The following is a 27,303-nucleotide window of genomic DNA, read 5'->3' on the forward strand; positions in this document are numbered from 1 at the left end:
AAAAAGAGAAACAAAAAGTCAAAATTCAGGAGCTGCAACCTTCAAAAGCTGCATTAGAAGACTGAATGCATCACAGCGGTTCCTATTTCAATGTCTCCTACACATTTGGCCGAGAAATGAGGCATCCTTTTCGCTTTTCCCCGATTTGTAGATCCAACAGGTAAATTCTTCGTAGCCCAACCTATTCATTGCTCGCTGATGATGATTATGTTTCCAACTCTAACAGCAGCCAATAATTACACTTTTAAATATACATATTTGGTTTCATCTCACAAATGTTAAAACACTCTGATAATGACAAGAACATGTTTAATATTAAAGTAAGGTTAGGGTTATTTTAAATATGAAATTATATTGTCAAAGTTAAATGACATTTACCATATAAACTACATTAACTTACTGATGTTAACTAACTGAAAGTACACAGCTTAACCAATCTACACATGGGTGCTGGTGATGGTGGTGATGCATCTCCATTTCTTCTAATAAATGGTACAAATGTTTGGTTTGATTTGTATTAGCTGCATCCTGATTGTCAACTGCAGCTGTCACGGTTGCTAGGTGACAGGTGATGCAAAGGGTAAGGGAGGGAATAGCTGGAATCCTCCGTAGACTACTGGCTTTGTCCATCGTGGTCTACGACAGTCACGCCCTTTGTCGACCGTGTCTTTGGGATATGGTTACTGTCTGGCGATCAATCATAGGCTGTATATAAAATGGACGTAACATCCGTGACGTCACCCATTGGTTTGTGGACTGCTGCTTGGAAGCGAATAGTTTCGGATCTGGGCAGCGCCATCTTGAAAATTTCCGGAGCATGCCGGGATAAAAAAAACACGGATTCTACTTATATGGGCATCAGGAGGAGCATGAGGCGCCCTCCTGAACCTGTTAACCAATCAACCTGTCAATCACGACGTAGCCACGCCCTAATGCATACCCTGCTTTATCGTCACATATAAAATCAGGGAGGCCAAAATGTCCCAAATGAACATCATACTGCATTGAAGAAGGCTTTAAACTAGCGATTGAGACCATAAACACATTTTGAAAACGTTTACTGAGGTTAGAAATCAAGTGAGAAGTTGGTGAATTCTCCATTGACTTGTATAGAGACGGAAGTCCTTTTGACACCAAAACGGTCGCCCCCTGGTGGCCTTTTGATAGAATGCAGTTTTAAGTTACTTAAGCGTTGGCCTCATTTCAGAGGACCGGAAATCCCCGCCTGCGATCAATATGGCCTCCAGACAGGCTCCTCCCCCCTGATAGAGAAACACGCCCCTTCAATATAATTGGTAAGTGCTGTGACAACGTTGCGGTCCTCCCCCACGGTTTGCAGCGATTGGTTCGGTCCGTAGTAGAAGCTGCTTGGCTGGAACGCACCACTGTGGCTGAGCGGAGGGGGAGGAGGAGGAGGAGGAGGAGCAGACAAGTAGGAGGTGTATGGCGAAGGCTGGGTGGAGTAGGAGAGGGCAGGAACGTGGTGCATTCTGGGACTTGGAGTGAAAGGAGAAGTCAGAGAGGTTACCTGACCCAGGAAGGATGGCTCATTGGTCCAGAGGGAGGAGGAAAAGGATCTACAATCTGGAAAGAAATAAGATTTTTTTATTAAGACCATTTTCCTTTATTCTAAAAATGTACAGTATGAAGCAGATTTGTCTTCTTTAAAAACTACCACTGATTTTTCACATCCTGGAGCTTTAAATTAAAAAATATGGATTAAAGTGACTCTCTCCTTTCTTACCTGATAATGCTGTGCTACTGCAGGATGGCCTGAAAACTCCTGTCTTCACCTCCTTCTGCCTCTGTCCTGAGAGATGGGAAGAAATAAAGAAAGTAAGAATGACTGCAAGCTTGGGAATACATTTTTTAAAAAGTGACTTTTTTCTGTTGTCTGTTGTGTACTAACGTCTCGGCAGCCGCGGCCCGTCCACCGTAACCTTGATGGCGCCGTGTAGTGTGGCGATCTGAGGTGGCGAAGTCAGCACGTTGATTGTAAGGGTGAAGCTCTTACCTGGAAAAATAACACAAAAAGACACATACAGGAGAATTAAAGCAATTTAAAGAGAATTCAGCTTTAAATAGGATAACATGCGACAGTAGTCAAGTTTTAAACATATGCACATTTCCAGCTCTCTATTTGTATACTTTCTCCCACTTTACACTTTATATTTTATCCTGCATGGTTTTAACTCTATGCGATGACGACCTTCTATCTCTTTTCTCATAACATCCAAATTCAGGCCTCTTTATATCTGAAGTTTATATGAATTAAATATAGTTTCAGTCTCTAACCTCTCCCACTGCGTCCTATGAAGCGTAGGTCATTAAAGTGGGCGTATCCTTGCTTCATGGTCGCTGTGGCGTTGCGTAGCTCGGCGCTGCTGTTGTTGTCGTTGCCGGCCATCACCGTGACAACCACGCCATCTGGCACGTCGTTGCCCAGGGAAACCACCTGGAGGATGGAGGATGGAGGAAGGTTAGGACAGTTCCTTTAACTTTGAAAAAGGTGGTATGTAAAAGTATCTCAGAGCTTTAAATTGAATTAATGTTAGATGGATAGATGAGTGCTCACAGTGAAGGCTCTAGGAAGGGTCTTGTTACACCTCCAGTGTTGCGGCATGCTGCTGCAGAGGAAGTTCGGACTGTCGGTCTGCATCAGGCCTCTGGGTGGTGCTGTGCTGCGGTGGTGGAGCGACCTCATCCCCTGGTCGTCCAGTTGGCGGTTGGTGGGCGATGGTGGCGGCCGACACTTCACCACAGGATCTGAGAGGGAACAATAGACAGAGATAGATGTTTTTTTTGCCATATCCGTTCTCAATGTTATTTATTTATTTAGGAAGAAATTAACAAATAAAAAAAATACATTCAAGTTCACATTTACACTTTAAATAATTGTCAGATAAGCTAAATAACTGTAATTTAGTAATAACAAGCATAAAATAACAGCAAGAAGAAGAGACAGCAGTGTCCTCACATTTCCAAAGAATTTTGGGTGGCATGACTTTAAACATTTCATATTAATATTTAATCCAGATCAAACTTTTTTTTGCATAAGGGATCTAATTATAAAGCATTCTTCCTAATTGTGGTTTGGAGCCTTTCTATAATATATTCATACTTTCCTTTACGGACTAAAGCTGAGCAGATTTGATTTTGTGTCGGGAAATCATTAAGTGCGGCAAATATGTTGGATCCCAGTTCATGGATGTATTATAAGAACTTCTGATAAGTATATGAGAGAATAAGTGTAATTTTTTTTTTTTTTTACAACTATTGTTTTATTTATTGCTTTTGTACTTACTTATTTATTGTTATTTATTCTTTAAAAAATATTTTTTATTATCCACTTTGCTGCTGCAATAATGTAAATGTCCCGATCATGGGACTAATAAAGGGTTATCTCATCTTATTTTATGAAACTCACAACTTAAAATGTTGATAAACTGGATTAGAAATATAACTTAGCTGAATTTATGACCTGAATTTGCAAAATATATACGGTAACAAAACAAAGAGATTAATTACTGAGGTTTCAGCCTGATTGCCACCTACTGGCCATTAACATTGATAATCATATCAGGCTAAACTTTTAATTTAATCTAGTATTGATCTGGATATTATAGCTGCTAAATATGCTGTATTTAACATACCACTTATTTATTTGATATGTTCTACCTTTATCCCTCTTCCACTCGATATTTGTGCAAAAATACATCAATAAATATATTATTGGTCGAGGGAGAGAGACACCAAACACGTTTTTGACACAAAATGGCAAAAATAACTACAACTACCAGCATCCTTTGCGGCGCTGCAGCGTTCGATAAACGTCATCAAATCGCGTCGTAAAACTAAACCAAACGAAAAAGTAACAACAACAGCGAGCAGTGCTTTCTACGAGTTTGGTGAGTAATTAGACTTATTTTGAGCTGATTTTTTTCTGTGCTTCTCCTCCTACACCTCCTCTCCTGTCCTCCTCCCTCTATCAACCTTTCTTTTCTACCGTTTTTGTTTGCTGCATTGTGTTTTATTCACCGCAGTGTTTGAATAGGAGGCAACTGAGCTGTATTATTATTCAGATTCACTGCCGGAGGGGAAGTTACTGCGGTCACACCACCTGTCCTCTGTGTGTGTGTGTGTGTGTGTGTGTGTGTGTGTGTGTGTGTTTGTGTGTGTGTGTGTGTGTGTGTGTGTGTGCGTGTGCGTGCGCGTGCGCGCGTGCGTGTGTTGATTCGCCTCAAAGCTGCTCTGCTATCTTGTTATTTTAAGCTCTATTCTGCAGAGTTGGATCGTTTTGTTTGGTTAAATGATCCTTAAAGTGACCAAAGTTATTTTAAGTGGTCATTTAATAGTACTAGTGAAAAGTAACTAAGTATATTTACTTAAGTTTTGGGTGAAATATTGTATTTTCTACTCCACTACATTTATTTGACAGCTTTAGTTCAGAGGGACCAAACCACTACTATGTACTTTTACTTGTAATGGAGTATGTTTGCATTGCTGTATTGTTACTTTTACTTAAGTAAATGATCAGAATACTTCTTCCACCACTGTAAAATACTCCTTTGTCTTCAGTGACTGATATCTTTGTGTGGAAGTTGAGGTCAAATATTGATCTTGACATTACTCAGTTTGCTTATCGATGACATCATCTGTTTAGATTTACAAAAATGAGTCTAGACATGCTACATGTTTTTAGATAAAAGATCAGACACAGATTTTGTACATGTGGTGTGATGGTGAGTTAAAATGCTTCTTCTGTTAATTTGGATTTCTACTTAAATGCAGTTTTATTTCATTGTTGTGTTTCATGTCTTCAGGTTGGTGTGGTTATGAGCAGCCCCATGGCCGGCTCCACCGCCTCCAGTTCTAAAGACCGTCCTGCTTCTAGGACCAGCTTCATCCCCGAGCTACAGAGCATGATGTAAGACACACACACACACACACACACACACACACACACACACACACACACACACACACACACACACGTGAGGAGACTCACCCCAGTACAGCATCGGGCTGCTGCTGCTGAACAGACTATTGGACGCCATGGCAACCTGTTTAATTTAACAAATGACAGAGACACAAAAATCACACTAAGAACTTTTTTGACTCAAGATGCAAAAAAATAAAAACAAACAGCCTCAAGGAAATTTGGGAAACACAAATATTATAAAAACTCTCATCAACCCTACAAATGATGTTACAAACATATAATAAAAGGAAAAACGTTGTTATGCTCAGTGATATAGAATTAGTTCACAAGTTTGTTAAATACATATTACAATGACATCATCACTAATCATTCCACATGTATTTTATCAGCTCTGGACTTTCAGAGCAGCTTTGCAAATAAATCTTCATTAATATTTTCAGCAGCAGCGGGTCAATGGACAATAAAGATGATTTAACATGAAGTCTGTTTGAAGTTAATGGACACTTTTTAATTAATAACAGATTTTGCAGAAGATGAAAGATCAAAAAAGTTTAATAAGTTTATTTATTTATTTTTTTAATTGAATTTATATCCTGAAATCCAAAGAAAGGTAATTTGAAAATGTTAAATTAAAATTCTGCTGAGAGATTGTGAAACTGTAAATAAACTGATAATAAAGAAGATAAAAGATGGTGGTATAACTTCTTACTTTTATAAGTGTTTAAATCAATGCATCTGCGTGATGAGTGTGCAGCTTTAACTTTATATTCCTACATATTTAACTCAAACATAAATATTTAGTTTGCAGATATTCTTTATGAAATTCAACCTTTTCAAAAGAAACCACACACGTGCATGTTGTGGCCTGTCATTGGTATGTGTGTGTGTGTGTGTGTGTGTGTGTGTGTGTGTGTGTTTGTTTTGGGGGTACTCACCCTGCGTTGTGTGTTGATGTTGAGATGAGTTGTTGGTGGTCAGAGAGGTCGAAACCCGACTAAACCCCAAAACCTAAAACCTAAAACCTAAAACCAACACTCACACTGAAGCCAACCTCTGAACCTGAAGCCAACCTTCCCACAACCCCAAACCAAAGCCAGGCTCACCTCTGCTGACTGACAGCTGCAGCCAGCCAATCACAGCACAGGTGGGGTGAGGAAGGGGTCTGGTCAGGTGTGTGTGTGTGTGTGTGTGTGTGTGTGTGTAGAGAGAGACAATGGAAGGAGAGATTGGGAAGGAGTTGAGAGAAGGAATGAGCCTCAGGATGTGGGTTTAGGTTAGTCAGCCATGATGGAAGTGGCTTCTCTGGATGCAAATTGAGGTTTGACCAAATTGTGGTCAAAGTGTTTGTGAGGCCCAGGCACCTCACCTGTGTACGTACGTGTGTGTGTGTGTGTGTGTGTGTGTGTGTGTGTGTGTGTGTGTGTGTGTGTGTGTGTGTGTGTGTGTGTGTGTGTGTGTGTGTGTGTGTGTGTGTGTGTGTGTGTGTGTGTACATGTGTTTTTGAGTGTGTGTGTGTCTGTGTGTTCTTTGTTTTAACTCCATATCCACAGATTCATCCCACAGATTGAAATAGACATTTTCTTCACTGTTGTACGAACACAATTTTTTAGTTTAGGTTAAAATGATGAAATCTATTTTTACATATAAATAACTGTAATAAATGTCTTCATAGCTTCAGTTCGTTGTTTTTTATCGAACAATAGTCCATCAAGCACTTTAATGCCTGATGTTTGTTATATTGGTGCAGTTTTATCATCTGGCAGCACTTAAATAAAATGATGAGAATTGAGCACATTAACAGTGATAGTTTAATATAAATAATCACTATACTATACACTACTATAATATTTATATATATATAAATAAATCCAAACACACAACTTAAAGGTTCTTAATGAGCAACGATTAGCAGCTCATTAACAGCTGCTGTGTGGCTGTAAGTCTCAGAGGATTCACTGTGTGTGTGTGTGTGTGTGTGTGTGTGTGTGTGTGTGTGTGTGTGTGTGTGTGTGTGTGTGTGTGTGTGTGTGTGTGTGTGTGTGTGTGTGTGTGTGTGTGTGTGTGTGTGTGTGTGTGTGTGTGTGTGTGTGTGTGTGTGTGTGTGTGTCAGGTTCGCTCTGGGAGACGCTCGCAGGCCACTGCAAGAGACAGCAGCTCTGGTGGAGGACATCGTGCACACGCAGCTCATCACTATGGTAACCTAGACTTGTCTCGGCTTTAAAAAAAATAAAAACATCATAGATTAAATGAATAATAGAAGAAAAAATAAAAATCAGATATCAAGCAGAAGTTCAGTTTTTTTTAAATTAATGTATGTTTTCATTCAGAAGAGGACAGTGAACTTTATGCATTTTAATATACTGTAATAATCAGTACTGTAAATATTATTGATTTACTTTTAACTAATTGCTATATTAATTAAAAGTTATTATGTTTTATCATCACTGGGTGACAAATCACATAAAAAATGTTGTCATCACAATGTAGCAACATGTATAAAATACAATTATGACAATAAAGTTGTTTTTTTTAAAGAAGCTTTTTAAGGCCATAATCAACTGTAAATATAATGATTTCTGAGTTTCAGATCTTTTTTAGTCCGATTTTGCTCCAGAATTGAATTTTTGATTTGATAAGAAGTCAGAAACTCATTAGTTTGTAGGTCTGAAGCTGTCATCTTAACCCTAACCCTAACTTTTAAAGGTTTGACTGATTTTTATAATTCATTTTATACCAAATAAATGTAACATTAGAACTGAAATGGTAAAATATATCATTTTATTTGTAAGACACAACACTGATCAGCATGACAGAAACTCTACCATCTACAGATTTCAATGTGGTATCAATTAAAAGACTAAAATCCACATTTATAACATGATTTCTTTATACTTTTCTATGACAGAGGAGGGAAGAAGGAGAAAATGAGAACAGTAAACATTATTACTGTGACTACCTTAAAACCACGTCTATTAACTACATCTAACATCTCTTCTAAAATGTATATAACTAACACTGTGATATCTAACTGGGTTTAATTTATTAGCTGCATCAGGCCTGCGAGGGGGCGTCTCTTCGTGGGTCAAGGGTCATCTCGGCTGAGGACATCCTGTTCCTGATGAGGAGAGACAAGGTAACGTAACACCTTAAATCTATGATAAAATCTAACTTCTCTTTTTATGTTTGTAGTTTTCTGTCTCTGGTTCATTTTGTCTCTGACTGTCTGTCTTCTGTCTCCTGATCAGAGGAAAGTGGCGCGGCTATTAAAATACCTCCAGTTTAGAGATTATAAATCAAAACTACTCAAAAGTCTCGAGGAGGAAGACGTGACACAGGACGCAGGTATGCACACATTCATAAAAAACACACATTTAACATTTTTAAAATATAAGAAGCTTAAAAAGTTAATTTAATCATCACTTTTAGTCCTACTTATTGATATATTGGGTGTTTTCTTAGGTGGTGCAGGTGCTGCTGCTCCTGCTCCTGCTGCTGCTGGTGTTGCCGGCGGTAACCAGCGGAGGCAACGATTGGCCCAGGATTTCCTGGTGTGGTTGGATCAGACGGGCGAGCTTCTGTCATTGGCCGATCGACAGGAAGTAGATCCCATCAAACAGGAGCGGATGGAGGTCAGAGGTCTTCACAGTGAATGATTTTTTACATTTTTATTGAAACCAGGGATTATTATTAACATTTGTATTAACTCTCTGTGTGTGTGTGTGTGTGTGTGTGTGTGTGTGTGTGTGTGTGTGTGTGTGTGTGTGTGTGTGTGTGTGTGTGTGTGTGTGTGTGTGTGTGTGTGTGTGTGTCTTCAGCGTTTGGAGCGTCAGACTCGAGCCATGGACCCGGCTCAGTACTCTGAGTTCTGTGAGAGTCGACAGCTGAGCTTCGGTGAGATTCCCCCACACACTCAAAAATGTGTCTCACTTACTTGTTTTATCACTCGGATGTTTTCGCTTCACTGCGCAGAGTTTGACACAAGAAATCAGTTTTCATCTTAATGGTTTTAGGTGTTGAGTATTAATCATAGACTGTATATAAAATGGACGTAACATCTGTGACGTCACCCATTGGTTTGTGGACTGCTGCTTGGAAGAGAATAGTTTCGGATCTGGGCAGCGCCATCTTGAAAATTTCAGGTGCATGATGGGAAAAATAAAAACAGGGATTCTACTTATATGGGCATCAGGAGGAGCATGAGGCGCCCTCCTGAACCTGTGAACCAATCAACCTGTCAATCATGACGTAGCCACGCCCTAATGCATACCCTGCTTTATCATCAAATATAAAATCAGGGAGGCCAAAATGTCCCAAATGAACATCATACTGCATTGAAGAAGGCTTTAAACTAGCGATTGAGACCATAAACACATTTTGAAAACGTTTACTGAGGTTAGAAATCAAGTGAGAAGTTGGTGAATTCTCCATTGACTTGTATAGAGACGGAAGTCCTTTTGACACCAAAACGGTCGCCCCCTGGTGGCCTTTTGATAGAATGCAGTTTTAACTTACTTCAGCGTTGGCCTTATTTCAGAGGACCGGGACTCCCCACTTGGTATTAAGTTAGTATTTTGATTTAATGATGATGTAGATGCCTGCTGCACAGAGATTAAATTCATGTAGGGAGTGTAATGAATCAGTATTTTAACTTGGTGCCAAAACACAAACCTCATTTAATTTCTTCCTTTCATGTTTGCATGTGTTTGTTTTTGTGTGTAAATGTGAGTCCAGCTAAGAAAGCTTCCAAGTTTCGGGACTGGTTGGACTGTAGCAGCCTGGAGCTGAAACCTAACAGCATGGCCATGGAGATCCTGTCATACCTGGCCTATGAGACCGTTGCCCAGGTAACGCTGTCTCCTATCTACTTTATAAGCGTATGGTTGACACTTTTCTGTGTCGTAAAAACCATCTCCTGTTTCTTTCTGTCGTTCTCTTTCTTCAGATTGTAGATTTGTCGCTGCTGGTGAAACAGGAAATGATGGCGAAGACCAATCCTATCAGTCATGTGATCTCTGCCAGCTACATTCACTACAACACACACACCGAGGTACACACACACACAATCACTTACAGCAGGGTTTTTAGATCTCACCGTTATGTTTTAAGTGAATATGTTTATATGTGTTCTTCCTCTTTTATTCTCCTCCAGGTAAAGAAGGACCCAGACTCACCTGAGGCGACCCCTCCCTCCACTCCAGGCTCCTCCCACTCCGCTAAACCCCTCCAACAAGGCAACGGCAGTCTGGACGGCCGAGCACGACAGAGGAAACGCAAAAAGGTGTGTGTGTGTGTGTGTGCTTACTGTAGTCCCGTTTTATTAAATATTGATTGTAGGGTTGTAGTATTTTCTCTATTATTCATTTAGTCTAAAAAAAAATGGCATTCACAGTTTCTCAGAAGCCACAGGAGTCTTCAGTTTGCTTGTTTTGTCTGACTAACAGTCTAAATGTGTAAAGATATTTAATTTACTATCATATATGTTGAGGATTGATGCACATTTGAGAAGCTGGAACTAAGAGTTGGTTGATATGGCCTTAAAATAATATCACAATATTTCTGTGATAATAAGATTCTTGACGATATGATAAAACACTCCTCACAGAGCAGTGAAATAGTTTGTTGTATTGCCCCGGTTTGTTGTTAAAGTCATCTTGCACTTTTAAAAAAAAACAACTTATTTCCATAGTTTATTGTACATCTTATCTTTTTGTAACCAAACCACTTCGACACTGCTGAAGTCCTCCACCATGTGAAGCTGGTAGTCATGTTAATGTTGCTTTCCGCCATGCTTGTTAATAATAATAATAATAATAATAATGATAATAATAATACATTTTATTTAAGGCACCTTTCAGGGCACTCAAGGTTGCCTTACACAACATATCAACAACGATTTAAAAGAGCAAAAGGACAGGATGTAAGTGCAATAAAAAAACAAATAAAATCAGAAAACTGCAGGGTGGATGACAAATTAGAGTGAGTATGAAAGTTTGAAGAGGTGGGTTTTTAGACAGGATTTGAAGATGGATAGAGAGTTAATGTTCCTGATGTCGGGGGGGGGGAGCGGCTGAAGGCTCTGGACCCCAGGGTGGACAGACAGGCAGAGGGAACAGTGAGGCTGATGGAAGAGGCTGATCTGAGTGTTGATGTGGAGGAGGTCAGAGAGGTATGATTGAGGGGGGGGGGGGGGGGGGGGGGGCGAGGTTGTGGATGGCCTTAAAAGTGTGAAGCAGGATTTTGAAGTCTATGCGAAATTTGACAGGAAGCCAGTGAAGTTGTTGAAGAACAGGAGTGATATGATTGATAGATTGATAATTCGAGCAGCTGAGTTCTGGACCAGTTAGAGCTTACGGAGGGACTTGTGGGGGAGACTGAAGAGGAGGGAGTTGCAATAGTCTAGGCGGGATGTAACAATTGTTGTAGCTGTGAGTGATAGTTTAGAAGTCGGAAAATTACCTTTCTTTATCATATTAACAATGATACCAGTGTTATTGTCAAAGGTTTTGCACTTTTGTTAAAAAAAAAAGGATAATTAATCATCATAATAGTTCTGTTTAATGACTAATCCATTAATTAACTGATTGTTGCAGCTGTAATTGGTTGTTTTTTTAAGTTTGGTTGATGTCACACTGGCATGTAAACATATTGATCTTGAGGTCAGGAGACACTATTTTAATAGTAACTTGCCTTTTATAAGTTCTGTTACATAATAAAAATAATAACGCCACATTGCAATCTCAAAATATGTGTTAGTAATAGTATATCAGCTCCTCCTCAGTGTGTTTAAAATCCCACATTCTCAGTAATTATACCAAAGATGTGAAATGAGTGTATTTCCTGATTTGAGGCTACAGGTGGATTAAAACCGTGTTGTGTGTTTCAGAGCTCTCCGGCTACAGTTGAACCTCCGAGCGGAGCCATCCAGCCCTGTCACATCAGAGAGGCCATCAGAAGATACAACTACAGACACACAGTAAGTACACACACACACACACACACACACACACACACACACACACACACACACACACCTACGATCAAACACACATACTGGACACACTTCATTTAAAGGATGGATTTGGGTTTTTCCGGTCTGTCTTAAACCTGCAGTGCTGAACTTTTACATATAAATGAAAGTCTGTTACATTTAAGCCAAATGAGTTCACACCATGCTGATGAAGGCGATCACCACCAGATAAATCTCTCCGTATTTTACATTGGAGTTATTCATCTGATGTCAGCGATTGAGACCATAAACACACTTTGAAAACGTTTACTGAGGTTAGAAATCAAGTGAGAAGTTGGTGAATTCTCCATTGACTTGTATAGAGACGGAAGTCCTTTTGACACCAAAACGGTCGCCTCCTGGTGGCCTTTTGATAGAATGCAGTTTTAAGTTACTTCTGCGTTGGCATCATTTCAGAGGACCGGAACTCCCCGCCTGATTAAGACAGACTTAAAAAATGTGGACCCATCCTTTAAAAGTGACCTAATTTAGTGTGAACTTCAGAGTGAAACTACAATAAATCCCTTTTCTTTCTCTCAGAGTTCGTACTGGAGGAGCGGGATGTCCTTCCTTGCCTGCTGAGGATGTCTCACACACACACACACACACGCCCTTTCTTACATACCTTTACTTTTTATTTCAATAACTTTCTGTAAACCAGTTCTGTTATTTTTTCATCTTTATATCTCTAGTTTATTTATTTTTATATTGTCTTTTGTTTGTGATGCGCTTTGTGACGACTGATGTACAAAGCTGCTCTATGAATAAAAGTTTGTTCTAGAAAATTTGGACTGGACTCGAGTTTAATTATTAAAATATCAGATTATGAAAATTCAAAGTCTTGTAGTTGTCTGCCTCCGCCAACAAGTCAAGTTGCATTATACATTCATGTTTGTCTGGATGCAAAAAATAAATTAAAGTGACCTTTGACCACCAAAATCTATTCAGTTCATCCCTGAGTCCAAGTGGAAATTTGTGCCAATTTGAAGAAATTCCTTCAAGGTGTTCTTCAGATATCGTGCTCATTAATAAAAAAAGGACGGACAACCTAAAAACATTTTGTCACAGATAGTTTCAATAGATTAACATCATTAAAGATACATTTTAAGTTTTACATCACTGATTTTCCTTTACAAAAAGATCAGTTTCTGGTTTCTTAATGTAGTAATTTTGTTTAGATGAGAGGTTTCTTGAAGCTATCTGCATGTCTGGATGAAAAGAGGGAAAACTACTGTTCTGATTTGGGTGAACTGACCCTTTAAACTTTACTGCTACAAACCGGACCAGTTTCGGATCTGAGCAGTGCCATCTTGAAAATGTCCGGTGCATGCTGGGTAAAAAAAACATGGATTCTACTTATATGGGCATCAGGAGGAGCATGAGGCGCCCTCCTGAACCTGTGAACCCATCAACCTGTCAATCACGACGTAGCCACGCCCTAATGCATACCCTGCTTTATCGTCACATATAAAATCAGGGAGGCCAAAACGTCCCAAATGAACATCATACTGCATTGAAGAAGACTTTAAACTAGCGATTGAGACCATAAACACATTTTTAAAACGTTTACTGAGGTTAGAAATCAAGTGAGAAGTTGGTGAATTCTCCATTGACTTGTATAGAGACGGAAGTCCTTTTGACACCAAAACGGTCGCCCCCTGGTGGCCTTTTGATAGAATGCAGTTTTAAGTTACTTCCGCGTTGGCATCATTTCAGACGACCGGAACTCCCCGCCTGGCCTGCACACTTTAATGAGGACGGATCGTGCTTTGGTGATTTTTTTTTTTTCTACTCTTAAATTTCTATCATGTCCTCCCCATAAATGTATTATAAGAGCTGGATACAGGACCAAAAATGGCGTCTATTCAGTTCAATAACAATTGCTCAGCGGGCACAAATGCCCAAAAAAGTTTCTAGCCTCCAGGTTTGCTTCCACATTATGCGACCCACTAAATATGCACAGTAGTGTTTCCCCTGCTGGTCCCACCCACGAGTTCCCGCTCGGCCCACAGACTGAGTTTTAAATCACTTATCTTTGCTCGAGGAACGTTTTACACGTATAAAACCTTCAGGTATCAACAATCCACAATTAGTTACTTCCGCGTTGGCATCATTTCAGAGGACCAGAACTCCCCGCTTGCTACAAACACCAAAAACACAACTCCAAACAGAGACTCACTGCAAGGTTTTTTTTGTTTGTTATTGAAATAAACTTTAATGGTCACTAATACAGAAACACATGGGGAATACTGAGTATGCTCATTACTCAGCTCCGTGACATCACTGCAACACTGAGCACATGACGGCGGGGTTTATCTCTGGAATTTCCGCCACAATCAGAAAAATGACAAAAAAAGTTTCAATAAGACGACTCGGATGGAAAAACTGGAAACTCGTTTTGATTTTTAGAACAGCTGTTTGAGCTTTATATTAATGTCTCCATAATGTGTGTGTGTGTGTAGCATGTCTGCATGAATGTGTGTGTTGCTCAGTATTTTTGAGCACTATTAATCAATGCCTCCCTGTCCATGATCAGCTCTCCGTATCTCTGCTGAAGTTCTCTCTCTCGCTCCATCTGCCTCTCCACGTCTTCCCGCAGAGCCTAAAAAAATGGATGAGAATGAATTTTAAATAAGTGATCATTTATATCATCATTATAATAATAATAATAGAATAACTGTATTTATGTAGCACCTTTCATACATAAACATTTACATTTAGAGAAAAAAAACAAGTAGAGCAAGTTAAAATAAAAATGGGTTAAAAATATAATAAAATACATAAAAACACTGAAACAGGTAAAAAGAGATAAAAGTTTTAAAAGGAGCAAACACATCATTTAAATACACACTTATACTGTAAATATATCTGTAATGTATTACCGCTTGTCTCCTGGGAATTGCAGTGTCTTCTTGTTTCTTCAGCTGATTGAAGGTCTGGAGCTCTGTGGCCGCCTGCTCCACCTGGTGGACACATCGAGTATAACACCATGATCATCTTTACCGTACAATAACAGTCATAACAGTGTCTTAGATATTAATATATTTACTACAGCCTGCAGAGGAAGTGTTTACAACCTAGTCAGGAGTTCATTTCACTTGATATTTGGTCAATGTTTAATATTTTTTATTTAATATTAGTAAAAGTAACAGAAGCAGCAGCACTTCCTGACCCAAACAGCTGATCTGAAGCACAATTTGTACATCTATGGTTGAGAAAATGTAGCGCCTGAGGAAAAGGCAGTGAAGTAAAGCTGTGAAAATATTCTAAACATAGCGTATAAAATAATATAAAATCAGTATTAAACTGATGTTGATTTTTTTTTAGGTGGTTAAAATATATTTTGCTGCCAGCCCCGTCCACAGTTGCTTAACTTCCATGTCTACTTCTCCAATTTTGGGGGTTGTGGTTCGCCATCTACTGCAGCTAATACACTGACTATGGATAAGTGTCACATACAACCCTGCTTCAAAAAGTGCGAACCATCCCTTTCAAGTTTTACCTTAAAGAATTAGTCTAAAATATGTTGTTAAACCTACATTAACAGATTTTTTTGGCCACTTTATTTGTTTAACTTTTTAATGATTAGTTGTTTATTTCCACATCCAGCAGTTATGGAGCAACATTATAATTCATTTGAAGTTGCTGCTGAATGTAGGTCTAATATTCACTCTCTTTTAGCTCTGTTTTTACTCTCTACCAACTCCTGGGGTAAATATCTGGCTATTAAGCTGCTAAATGCTGTACTATGTTCAATAGCTACAGTCTACAGCTAACTGCATCTCTCTGGAGAAAAAAGACAAATATCCCCGTCTTCAGACTGTAGAAACTCAGATATAGACACTCGTGTTTCTTACCTGTTCCCAGAGTTCACCGTGCTGCTTCAGTAGGCCCAGCGCTCTGGACTGAAACCCTCCCAGGAGGATTTTGAGTTTCTTCTCCAGTTTAGCTGCTTTGCGAGCCTCGGCTGTCATGTGACCGCGGTTCACCTGCGAAGAGAGAGAGATACACAGGGACCTCAGTGTTATGGTAATGATTAGATCACAGTATTTTCATTTTATAGACCTCTAAGTCTGAGTTTGGGACATTTGGTCTCTCGGGTGCAGAGTTTTAACCATAGACTGTATATAAAATGGACGTAACATCCGTGACGTCACCCATTGGTTTGTGGACTGCTGCTTGGAAGCGAATAGTATCGGATCTTGGCAGCGCCATCTTGAACATTTCCGGTGCATGCTGGGTAAAATAAAAACAGGGATTCTACTTATATGGGCATCAGGAGGAGCATGAGGCGCCCTCCTGAACCTGTGAACCAATCAACCTGTCAATCACGACGTAGCCACGCCCTAATGCATACCCTGCTTTATCGTCACATATAAAATCAGGGAGGCCAAAATGTCCCAAATGAACATCATACTGCATTGAAGAAGGCTTTAAACTAGCGATTGAGACCATAAACACATTTTGAAAACGTTTACTGAGGTTAGAAATCAAGTGAGAAGTTGGTGAATTCTCCATTGACTTGTATAGAGACGGAAGTCCTTTTGACACCAAAACGGTCGCCCCCTGGTGGCCTTTTGATAGAATGCAGTTTTAAGTTACTTCCGCGTTGGCCTCATTTCAGAGGACCGGAACTCCCTGCCTGGTTTTAACAGATATAGCTGCTTCAAAAAAGGACAAATCTGTGTGTATTATCATTCTTTGTGTGTCTTGTGTGCTTTCTCACATCCAGTTTCTTCTCCAGGCTTTCAATTCGGTCTTTCTTTGATGCCAGGTTAGCTCTGGTGTATCTGTTCTGACTTGGTAGATATAACACCTGCAGGAAGAGAGAGAGAGAGAGAAAGAGAGAGAGAGAGAGAGAGCAGCTGAAAAAACATTTATTTACAAAAAAAGGTAGTGTTTTTTAATGTGAGGAGAAATGTAGCTGCTGAAAGTCCTTGATGACAGACTGATGCTCACCTGTCCGTAGCATTCCTCCCACACCTGGCTGTAGGCCTCCATGCTGAGATCTCCGTGGCCCATTCCTCCCTTCACCACCTCCATTTCTGCTGCCAGTATCAACTTAGCCTGTTTATTCACACGTCACACAGGTATGCAGCGTCATGAACAACCACTTCTTATATAAAATACACCGGCACACAGGTTATACAGTTATTAAGACACTGATCACTGTCACAGTATCTCACACACACACACACTGTTAGTTAACCTTAAACATTATCATCAAACTAGAGCTGCAACGTTTAGTGAAATAAATCAGTTGACAAAAAGATAAATAACAGTTTCAATAATCATTTAAGTCATTTTTTCTGCAAAATATGCCAAAAACCAAGACATTTTAATGCTTTTCTTTGCTTTTACATGATAATAAACTGAGTATCTTTGGGGTTTGGACTCTTATATGGACAAAACAAGACCTTTAAAAAGGTTTAACTTTGACTTTAGGAAATTATAACATTACATTTTAACTAAATTATAACATTTTATAGACAGAACAATGAATCAAGACAATAATCGATCATTAGATAATCCTTAGTTGCAGTCATTTTTAAGTAAAATATAGTGTATAAGCATATTAAAGTAAAACATCAATGGTGTGTGTGTGTGTGTTACCTGGTCCATCTCCTCTGTGCTGACGGGTTTGTAGGAGTGTGATTCCAGGTACGAGATGTGTGAGGCGTTGTTGGACGTGGAGGCGGGACCTCGAGCTTTGCCGCGCTGCATCTGGCTGCCGGCGTTGGCCGACGGGTGGTGCAGGCAGTCGTGGTGCAGCATGGTGATCATTTCCTGTTTGATCAGCTCCTCTGCCAGCTGGAGGTCGGCCAGCGGGTCCATGGAGCCGGGGCGGAGGACGGACTCGTTTACCTGGAGACACGGAGAGGAACAAACTGGTATCAACACGCTAATACGTGTCCTAAGTGAAGCACTGTACAAATCAAGCTATGACATCAAATCTGCAGCAGCTTTTAGGAACTTTAGTTTATCACTGAAAGATGAAGGTTTCTGCTGCCTGTGATTTAAATAAGAGGACCTGGAAACACTGATGACATTTTAACATGATGTGAAATTGATCAAACCATTTATATATTTATGTGTGTTTGTGTTCGTTACCTCGGTAGGTCTGGGGAGACTTCTTTGAACAGAAGTGTGTCGCAGCTTCAGCTCCTTCTCTCTCTCTGCATCCCGCACGGCCTGAGAGACACACACACACACACACACACACACACACACACACACACACACACACACACACACACACACACACAGTAAATGTAAGTGTGACAAGCTCTACAGAAAGTACAAATTCTGCACGTGTGTCTCTGTGCATGCGGGATACACCTACCTGCTTGCGTGCCTGTATGTCGGCCGCATCCTCTACGAACCCGGTCTCCGCCTCGGTTTCTTCGAGCTCTTTCTCTGCGTTTTCGGGGAGGACGATCTCAAAGTCGTTTTTGGGAACAGGAAGTGACGAGAGGCCTTGTCTCAGCTGCTGCAGGTTTTCTCTTTGCTGTGTGACAGAGAAAGACGGTGATAATAAGTCTGCAGGTATTTGTTTTAATTACATAATGTCTATTTGTGATATTTATAAGCAGATTCTGTTTTGCTTCATTACATTTTATCGCTTATGATTAGAAAACCTGTTCAGTTACTTCTTAGAAATGACCTGAAATAGACAAATATCCAACTAAACTTATATTTTTAGTGCTTTTAAATGGATGTTTATATGCTCCATATATCCAGAACTGAGTGAAAGTGTGTGTTTACCAGGTGTTTAGAAAAAGCAGGGTCGGCCAGTTGCTCCTCACTGTTAATATTCAGTTTGTCTCTCAGCGGTGTGCGGACGGGGGTCAAACCGGGGGTTATGGCCCCTCGTGGGGTCAACGCTCCTCCGACTTGAGGGGTCAGGCCCTCCGCCCCTTGGCCTTGTCCAGGAGTTCTGTTAGAGATGACGACATGAGCACAAATATTAATATATACAGTTAAAAGGTAGGTTGTTATATTAGGATCAATATGAGGCTGAGCAGCGTGTTACCTGAACGGCGTGGTGAGCACAGTGTTGGGTGTTTGTATCTGCTGGCCTTTAGGCGTCACTCCGCTGAAGTCGCTCTCGTGAAGCGGGGTGTTGAGGCCTCCCTTCAGAGGAGTGTCGATGTTGGTCAGAGCCATCAGGTTCTGTGCTTCCTGAGAAAACACAAAATACAAACACACATTTTTTTAATTAGAGAAACAAAGCTGCTGTCGAAAGATCTGAAATTAAACTTTGTGTGATTAATCTTCGAGTCCCACTGATGCTGATCGGGTGTGTGCCTGTGTTACCTGCAGTATCCGGTCCTGGACAGCAGGGGTGCGGGGGGTACGTAGTCCCGTCGCCATGGTGTTGGTGACGCTGTACTCTGACAGGAGGGCGGAGGAGGCAGAGTTGCCGCTCTCGCTCTCCTCCGCAGCCTGACGGGCGACCTCACTGGCGACACCCAGCTTGACGACTTCCTCGAGCTCAGCGTCAGTGATCTATAAAAGGAAAGATTAATTAAATATGAAGAAATAACAAGTAGGAGAGAATATTAGTAAGAATGTAGAGGGGATGCTTGAACCTCCTCTTCAAGAATATACAAAGACAAAGGAGGGAAAAAGAGAGCGGAGGAGTTTTTATGAGTCCTGAAATCAAACTAAAGCAAAGCTCCATTATGTACATTTAATGACAGGTAGTAGAGTAGTAAAAGCTTCTCTAGCAGGACGGATATTTATCATGATAACAGTACAAACTTCAGCCTGTTTACAGAAATCTCCCCATACAGTGTTTCCTTATAATATCCTGCCTTATATAACCAGTCCAGTTTGTATGACCTCCGCTGGTCCTGAGAGATTTATCGGACATTAAAGTTAAAGATGTACAACCTGCACCCTGGTGTCAGTCTATAGTGGTTACCTGTGGTGACGGTAAAACCAGTTTGGAGCGTTTCTTGGTGAACTCGGCCACTCCGCTGGTCTGCAGGATGGCAGACGGCAGATCGCTTTCTTTCTTCTTCTTAATCTTCTGTTTGTCTTTCTTCCTGTCTCTTTCCTCACGTTCACTGCAGACAAACAACGTGTGTTATGAATAAAAACTGGGAGGAAACCTGTGCATACAGTGGGAATGCATTTAACTGAGGGTGTTATTTAATGTTAAAGACCGTGTAAAGTGAATTCAGACATTTTCTTCTAAACACATTAAATAGGTCATAAATATATTTCTAAAAAAGGTGTAAAAAGCATTTCAACCATTTAGATTTGAATTGTGGAGCTAGGCTTCACAAACTGTGTTTCAAGATTTCTGTGTTCAGGATTTAATGGGCTAGAGGTTAGAGGTGGTGACTTTGATTGACAGGTGACACTTGGTAGGGGGCGGGGCTTCAGCGGACTCGGCAGCCACTCCCACAGCGTTTGGGAGCAGAGAAATAGGCAGACTTTTACACAACTTTGAAGCCTAATTTCATATATTTGGCGATTTTTTTAATCATTCAAATTTGGCAGGATGGTTAACAACACACTTTTCTGTGGTATGTCAAACTCGGAACACATATTTATTCTTACTTTACACAGACTTTAATGTCTGAGGTGTTAGTATAATATTTAATGTTACTGACTTGCGTAGTTCTCCATCCAGGTGCTGCTGCCGGAGTCGTTTGAAGTTTGGCTCCAGAGCGTCGTAATTCTCCATGCTAGTGTCATAGAAACCCTTAAAGTAAACAAAAGGAAACAATTAATAACGTGTTGAGCTCAAAAAGACTCTGTGCTGGTGTTGTGGATTCTGTTCAAATGAGCAAAACAATCAATGATAATTACTGATGCGGGTTTCTTTTCGAATGGGATTTCAGCGTTGTAGTCCACTCCTCTCTTCTTCTTCCTCTTCTTCTGAACATCGATTCCTGCTGCTCTCAGCTCTCTGCGCTTCTGCAGAGCAGCCAACCGTCTGCAGGAGGATATGACGAGAAACTCAGTTATGCCTACGTTTTTTTTTTGGTACTTGTCAATAATTTTATAGGCTTTAACAACCCGAGATCTACAACTAAGAGCATCAGGCATGAGGAAAAAAAAGTCTAATTGATATAAAAACTAGTTATGGCTATGCAACAGGGACTGCTCACAAATTAGGTTTAATTGCAGTCACAGAAAAACTGAAAATTAAATTTTTCAATAAACTGTCAAATTCATACATCAAGCCAACTAGTGAATGGAAAATGCATGAATAAATGAGCAATAAAAAGAGAGTAATTGTGTGTGTGCATGTACTGAGTCCAACCTGGCTTCCTCCAGCTGTTTCTCTCTGGCCTTCCTCTTGGCTTTCTTGCCCTGGGTGTTGGCCAGTCGAGCCCTGGCCTCTGACAGCATCTCCAGCTCATCTACAGACGGTCAGATAAACAAAAACACACAGGTCGTTTATTTACTTAGAAAACATAAAATATTGTTAATATGAAGCTACCATCTTCCCCAGCCACAAAGGTAACAGAGAACTTAATTTATTATAACCTAGCATGATTTACTGCATACCAAATTCTACAAATACATGAAATATTTATATTAATATATTCATGTTAATATCTGTGGTCGTGTCTTCTTCATATGGATTTCATCACTACAAATGTAAAAGGCCACAGTGAGAAAACAAAAGTGGATATTTTATGGAAAATCCTAAACTTAAATCTAATTTGGATGTTTAAGTTCAAACAAAAGCTACTGTACCTTCGTCCATGTCCACAGGGTCCGGCCTGGCAGGTTTAGTTTCAGGATTAGGGTCGATCTCTCCTGGTTTTAACTTCCTAGGATCCTCTCCCGTCTCCTCCTCATTGTCTCTTTGTGCTGCTTTGTCTCTAAACACATAGAGAAAAAAACACAAACCATGAGCACAGAGAACTATATGCACAGGTAAATCATATAATGAAGTTCAAGCTTATATTAAATACTTCTGTATTTGGCATCTAATAAATAATGTGTTGTGGGTGAAGCCTGTACTTCAGTCTTTTGTAGACTGATCTAGAAATGCTCAAAACTCAAGGGATTATGCTTATCGATGACATAAGTAAAATAAAGTCTACATGGTCATTTAAGTTTCTGGATCATGCTCTTGTGTCTTCAGTGTTTGGAAATGTCTTTTTATTATAAGTTTTAGGCATATGTAGTGTGTAGATGTGTGTCAGAGTTATATGAAACCGTACAGCAGGTATTCATAGTGCTCCAGACACTGGGCAGCAGTGCGTCCGATTATAGGAGCGATGGTCCTCCACTGAGTCGGCATCAGCTTGGCCAAGTGAAGCAGCTTCTCCTCCTCTTCTCTGGACCACTCTGTTTTCTTGATGCTGGGATCCAGCCACTCGTACCTGCAGGCAGACACAAAGCAAACGTTAGAGACAATAGAGCACAACAAACACAAAGAGAAGCTCTTCTTTCATCAATGTCAGTTAATTAACTACAAGCTTAAAACTGTTACTACTGGTTAAAACTAGATCCTCTGTGCCTACAATAGCCTGAGTGAAGGTAATGTTTTAGAAAATGCTGTTATTATCACATTTATGTCCAAAGTATGAGACTCACCATCTTGCTTTACACTGTTTGGCAGACTTGCGGTGAAGTAGGGAAGCGATACGAGACCACTGGTTTTTCCCATATTTCATCACCGCTGCCTTGAGGATCTCATCCTGGATAAATACACAAAGAGCCAAATATTTTATGCAACCTATTCTATAATAAAGTCACATGTTATCTTATAAACAGTGACGTTAATCAAGATATACTTTGATTATCACCATCGGATGACACAATTGCTATTCTGAATTCAGGGATAGGTTCACATGTTCCTGTCTTAAAACAACAGCCAGGTGCCAAAATAAACACTGTAAGGGATTATGAAGGGATTCTCTATCAATCAAACTTTATTTGTATAGCACTTTTCATACAAGCTTATGTAACACAAAGTACTTTACATATTAAAAAAAGAGAAAAAAAACCCACAAGTAAAACAACAACAAAAAGGACTGAACTCTCATGAATCTGCAGTGAGATAGAGGTAGGATAAACATTTAAAAATGAAGAATACCAAAATAAAAGATTAATTAATATATAATAAAGAAGTAATAAAATAAAGTCACTGTAAAATAAAGTGGGTGAAACCAGGAACGCGATGAAGTAAAACCAGACATAAAAAAGGTGGATTATGAAAAGGAAAACATGCAGATTGTACTTAAAGTATTGTGTCTGCTTGTAGTTTTTTTTTTTTTAAAATACAATCTTTTTGCTAAGGAAAGAATTTCTTTCATTAAAATGGTCAAAGTGCTGTGTAAGACCTTTCATGGCGACTAAAGCTTCAAAAATGTACTCTTGTACCTCTATTTGTGTTTTCACATATTTATATAATTCATGTCATGAGTACAACATTCAAGTACTCTTCTTACCCCTGGTAGTAGTAAAATAGTGGTGATAGTAATTTAACTGTTAGCAGTTGTGATAACAACCCTTGTACTTGTGTAGTTGTAGTAGTAGTGATACAGGGTTCCCACACATTTTTACCAATGAATTTTGATAACTTTTCCATAATCCCCATTTCCATGACTTAATTTTAAGTTTTAGTTTAATAAAGGTAGGCCCACAGTGTATTTATCATTTTTAACAGAGTGGATGTCATTTCCTTTTTCATTTTTGACACTTGGATGTCACTAAATGATGGGTACATTTTATAATTACATCCAGAGGAAGCGTTTGGCCCCAGATCACAAATTAGAAGATATCAAAAAGCTAAAAGTTTAGAAATTGATGATTAGTTTATTTATATTAAATGAATCTACTGATTTTTGACATGTTAAATGGAGGGGTCTCCAAGTTCATTCAGCCTGTCTTATATCAGTTATCTTTGATATCATATCGGGCCATCCCTAATTCAAAACCTTTCCAAAACATTTCCAGGCCTGGAAAACAGTTATCCTAATTTGAGAACCTTTCCAGGAATTTCATGACTGTGGGAACCCTGTGGTAGTATAGTAATACTACTTGGAGTACTGGAGATAATACTGTTAGTAGTAGCAGTAGTACTAATACTAGTATGAAAAAGAGGAAAGATTTTTTTATATGTTCATTTGGGTACCTGACTATTGTTTTAGGACAGATTTGCAAAGAAAAGTGAAGCCCTTCTTTGACATCTTGCAGCCTTTCTGCAGTAATATTTGCTAATGACGTTTTTCCATCATTGCTAAACATTACTAAATACGTTATAAATTACAGTTAACATTACACTTTGAATATGCAGTGTGTTGTTTACATGTACACAACTTTACAGAAGCTGCAACAACAATCACAAACTCGCTACGCGGGCTAAAATCTAGTTAAGTTAGCAGCTAGCATCGAGCTAACGTAGCCCCCATTAGTTTACTATGAGTGTTTAGAATCGTGCTAACGCAGCTAGCATCGTGCTAACGCAGCCCCCATTGGTTTACTTTGAGTGTTTAGCATCGTGCTATCGTGGCTACACGTACCTCAGTGTTGCGCCAAACGCCTCCTTTTATCATGATACGCGGCATCTTGGCGGCTTCTTTCTCTCTCCTTCCCCTTCAGTAAAAAACGATATATATATAACGGGTTCACAACCAGTTATGAGGATAATATAGTTTCACTTCACTTCACAACAACCAACGCAGAGCGAGCGAGGACCGGAAGCTCCACACCGGAAACTAAACGGGTCCATCGCAATGCATTATGGTAGCAGTGGGTGTTACGTCTAAATCTGTAACCCCTTCGATGTATCCTCTCACCGGCGAAACAAGAGCCCAAAATGTATACATATGAGCTGCAAATCGTTTATTCTTTGTGTTGTTTAATCTCAGTAAGGTTATTAAAAAAATCCCGACTATAATTTAAATTTAACACCATAAACGGAGGCCAACGGTACGCGGGGGTAGTGGGGGCTCTTTGACTGGGTAACAGATTTCGATGTAACACCTGCAGACAACGTGATTCAACGTGTGAATGGTTTTCAGGGGTTTTACACAAAAATACACAAGTAATCATCCCTAAATGTAAAGACCGGAGATGCATTTCAACAAATAATTAAAAATGTATTATTAATTATTCATTATCATTTTTAAAAAAATACATGCATATTAATTAGATTTAGACCCACGCAGTATTAAAAAAATACAGTTTACATGTTATATTTAGACTGAGGATGGGCAAACGTGCTTTTTTATAAACAATTTATTTCTGCTTTTGTGTTGACACTATTTAAATTAAATCAGTATTCTTTTGTTGCTGTATTGAAGGCACAAATAACGACAATACGCATTTATGCATTATAAGGTGATTTATTTGTTTATATTACATTTCATACTTGTTATAACGTTTATTTGGCTGTTATATTGCATTATCTAATTAATTATGCCCATCAAGATGCCCTTTTTCAGCACCCTTTAATAAAAGCAATAGCACCGTCTGGTGGTTGTAGAATATACTGCCTATGAATTAGATTTAGACCTACGCAGTATTAAAAAAAAATACAGTTTACATATGATATTTAGACTAAGGATGGGCAATTTTGTGCTTTTGAGTCTGCAAGGTTTAATTGCAATTACCTTCTGCCTGCTGTTACCACTCAAAACTATGCAATCTCATAGGCCTATTATTTTACCACTATTTTACAATTATGCTGCTTTTAGCCTATTTGCCTGTAGTTTTTCTATGTGGGGAGATTAAATGGGAACCAGCAGACAGCAGAGGACCGCCTTAACCTTAACCCCTGTTTACATAACCTTAAAGCCCCTTAAACAGCATATGAAATGTGCATTGAATAAACAACCTTTTAACAACCGAGTGAGATCCTTGTATGTCCATTTGATTTAGTGCAGATTTAAATTGTGCTATTGGGATTACTGCCTAATATCATTGCCTGCTATATAAGGCAAAGGGGTTTCAGTGGTACAGTCATGATGTGACCTTGGCTTCACATCTGTAGTCACTCCTATGAACCCTTCAGGCAAAGTCCATCCACCTCTGGACTAGAGCAGACTAATATTCTTGGCCCCTTTTTTTTTATTTTTTTTTTAGCTATATGCAGATATACAGTGTCAGTATTGGTGTTTATGCCTGGAAATAAATACAAGTACAGTAGCTATTTAAAGTAACGTAAAGTAGAAACAGTATGTCACCATCACATTCAGCTTTTTAAATATCTCCAAACATACAATCAAATAACCACATTTATGGGGTCCTTCAAATGAAAAATGCTTGTTTATGTCCAGTTAAATGAATATATTCAGTATCGGCCTCAAGAATCAAGTGTTGGGCTGTTATCTGTAGATCAGTGTTAGATGTCAGAGTAAACAGCACACATCAGTCAGACATCTGGTGCAATGATGTTTTTATTTCAACTCGGTACATATTTACTGATTTCACACAAATGATACCAAGGCTACATGTATGTTCTTCACACGTTAGCACGACACGGAGAACACTTACATCAACATGACAACAGACATGCACAAACAAGGCAGGAACGAGGGGGGGACGGGGGGAGGTCAGCGCTGGTGGCCGACTGCACCGACCGACCATTGGCCAGAACACAAAGAGCCAACCAATCACGATGGGCGATATCACCGACTCGACGGGGGGTGTAGGAGGTGAGGAGAGGACGAGGGGAGAGAGTGGGGAGGATGATGGGAGGAAGAAAAATGAGGAGAGGAACTAAAAAGGCGAATAAAAGGAGGGGAGAGGGGCTAATACCTAAAATATTAAGACGAATCGTAACACTGAGCACCATAATAAACAATAAATAATATTTTCAGTATTGACAATAAATAACAATCTCATAAATAACATTATTTTATCCCTTTACAATAACATATATCTTTAAATCTGATATAAGCTTTTCCCATCAAATAATTGACCTTACTGCAGTGGACACTCACACACACTCACACACACAATTTCTCTCACACACACACACACACACACACACACACACACACACACACACACACACACACACACACACACACCTTTTTCTGTTCTCTCTTTTACTTCTGTCCAGTGTTACGAGAGCAATACTGTAGGACCAGGGACACAGGGTCGTCTAAAGATGGTTTAAAGGTGATGCTTAGCTCTTTTTGGGGGGCGGGGGGGAGGGAGGGGGAGGGGGTCACATGCAGACTGATATGTACAACTGTAAACTCCCACAGTCCCACCCACCCTCCCTTAATCCCCCCACGTCATATTTCAGCCTCCTTTTTCTTCTTTCCCCCCCCCCCACCTTAACACATCTTTACCAACCCCTGTCCTTCTCACTTCCCCTTCCCCCCCCCATTTCAATCCCATCTTCTTCTTCTTTTTTTAAATGAGT

At 39.7% G+C, this 27,303-nt stretch overlaps 3 protein-coding genes across 4 annotated transcripts; 1 reads left to right on the top strand and 2 right to left on the bottom strand.

The window, feature by feature from the left end:
* Nucleotides 1-1,231: 1,231 nt before the first annotated feature.
* On the bottom strand, nucleotides 1,232-6,347 carry LOC133991769 (runt-related transcription factor 3-like). The gene is made up of 6 exons (XM_062430312.1): nucleotides 5,009-6,347; nucleotides 2,576-2,766; nucleotides 2,296-2,455; nucleotides 1,910-2,014; nucleotides 1,745-1,810; nucleotides 1,232-1,584 (listed from the first exon to the last, which is right to left on the bottom strand). Exons 1-6 carry the CDS (start codon nucleotides 5,055-5,057, stop codon nucleotides 1,232-1,234), a joined length of 924 nt encoding a protein of 307 aa, XP_062286296.1. The 5' UTR covers nucleotides 5,058-6,347.
* supt3h (SPT3 homolog, SAGA and STAGA complex component) lies at nucleotides 3,848-12,663 on the top strand. 2 transcript variants are annotated; one of them, XM_062430311.1, is made up of 12 exons: nucleotides 3,848-3,908; nucleotides 4,824-4,927; nucleotides 7,053-7,137; nucleotides 7,989-8,075; nucleotides 8,188-8,284; nucleotides 8,402-8,571; nucleotides 8,758-8,833; nucleotides 9,674-9,786; nucleotides 9,885-9,989; nucleotides 10,092-10,220; nucleotides 11,826-11,915; nucleotides 12,489-12,663. In XM_062430311.1, exons 2-12 carry the CDS (start codon nucleotides 4,836-4,838, stop codon nucleotides 12,528-12,530), a joined length of 1,086 nt encoding a protein of 361 aa, XP_062286295.1. In that variant the 5' UTR covers nucleotides 3,848-3,908; nucleotides 4,824-4,835; the 3' UTR covers nucleotides 12,531-12,663. The 2 variants fall into 2 exon arrangements, with proteins under 2 accessions (XP_062286295.1, XP_062286294.1); XM_062430310.1 differs by lacking the exon at nucleotides 3,848-3,908 and adding an exon at nucleotides 4,592-4,742.
* Nucleotides 12,664-14,145: 1,482 nt separating this feature from the next.
* cdc5l (CDC5 cell division cycle 5-like (S. pombe)) lies at nucleotides 14,146-24,620 on the bottom strand. The gene is made up of 19 exons (XM_062430173.1): nucleotides 24,449-24,620; nucleotides 22,518-22,621; nucleotides 22,142-22,303; nucleotides 21,669-21,796; nucleotides 21,229-21,328; nucleotides 20,772-20,898; nucleotides 20,573-20,664; nucleotides 19,876-20,020; nucleotides 19,266-19,457; nucleotides 18,982-19,130; nucleotides 18,714-18,885; nucleotides 18,292-18,456; nucleotides 18,060-18,140; nucleotides 17,562-17,813; nucleotides 16,908-17,015; nucleotides 16,675-16,764; nucleotides 15,806-15,937; nucleotides 14,831-14,911; nucleotides 14,146-14,550 (listed from the first exon to the last, which is right to left on the bottom strand). Exons 1-19 carry the CDS (start codon nucleotides 24,491-24,493, stop codon nucleotides 14,437-14,439), a joined length of 2,439 nt encoding a protein of 812 aa, XP_062286157.1. The 5' UTR covers nucleotides 24,494-24,620; the 3' UTR covers nucleotides 14,146-14,436.
* Nucleotides 24,621-27,303: the final 2,683 nt, after the last annotated feature.

This window comes from Scomber scombrus, chromosome 12 (assembly GCF_963691925.1).
Source record: "Scomber scombrus chromosome 12, fScoSco1.1, whole genome shotgun sequence".
NCBI lineage: Eukaryota > Metazoa > Chordata > Actinopteri > Scombriformes > Scombridae > Scomber > Scomber scombrus.

Bases quoted from the DNA above. Each gene is read 5' to 3' on its own strand.
- supt3h (XM_062430310.1), top strand. The intron at 8,076-8,187 runs GTAACGTAACAC...TCTCCTGATCAG, and splicing joins TCCTGATGAGGAGAGACAAG to AGGAAAGTGGCGCGGCTATT. The intron at 9,990-10,091 runs GTACACACACAC...ATTCTCCTCCAG, and splicing joins ACTACAACACACACACCGAG to GTAAAGAAGGACCCAGACTC.
- LOC133991769 (XM_062430312.1), bottom strand. From the start codon at position 5,057: ATGGCGTCCAATAGTCTGTTCAGCAGCAGCAGCCCGATGCTGTACTGG. The intron at 2,456-2,575 runs GTGAGCACTCAT...TCCATCCTCCAG, and splicing joins CCCTTCCTAGAGCCTTCACT to GTGGTTTCCCTGGGCAACGA. The intron at 2,015-2,295 runs GTTAGAGACTGA...TTATTTTTCCAG, and splicing joins CATAGGACGCAGTGGGAGAG to GTAAGAGCTTCACCCTTACA.
- cdc5l (XM_062430173.1), bottom strand. From the start codon at position 24,493: ATGCCGCGTATCATGATAAAAGGAGGCGTTTGGCGCAACACTGAG. The intron at 21,329-21,668 runs GTACAGTAGCTT...GACCGTCTGTAG, and splicing joins CCCTGTGGACATGGACGAAG to ATGAGCTGGAGATGCTGTCA. The intron at 19,458-19,875 runs GTAACCACTATA...TTCCTTTTATAG, and splicing joins TGGTTTTACCGTCACCACAG to ATCACTGACGCTGAGCTCGA.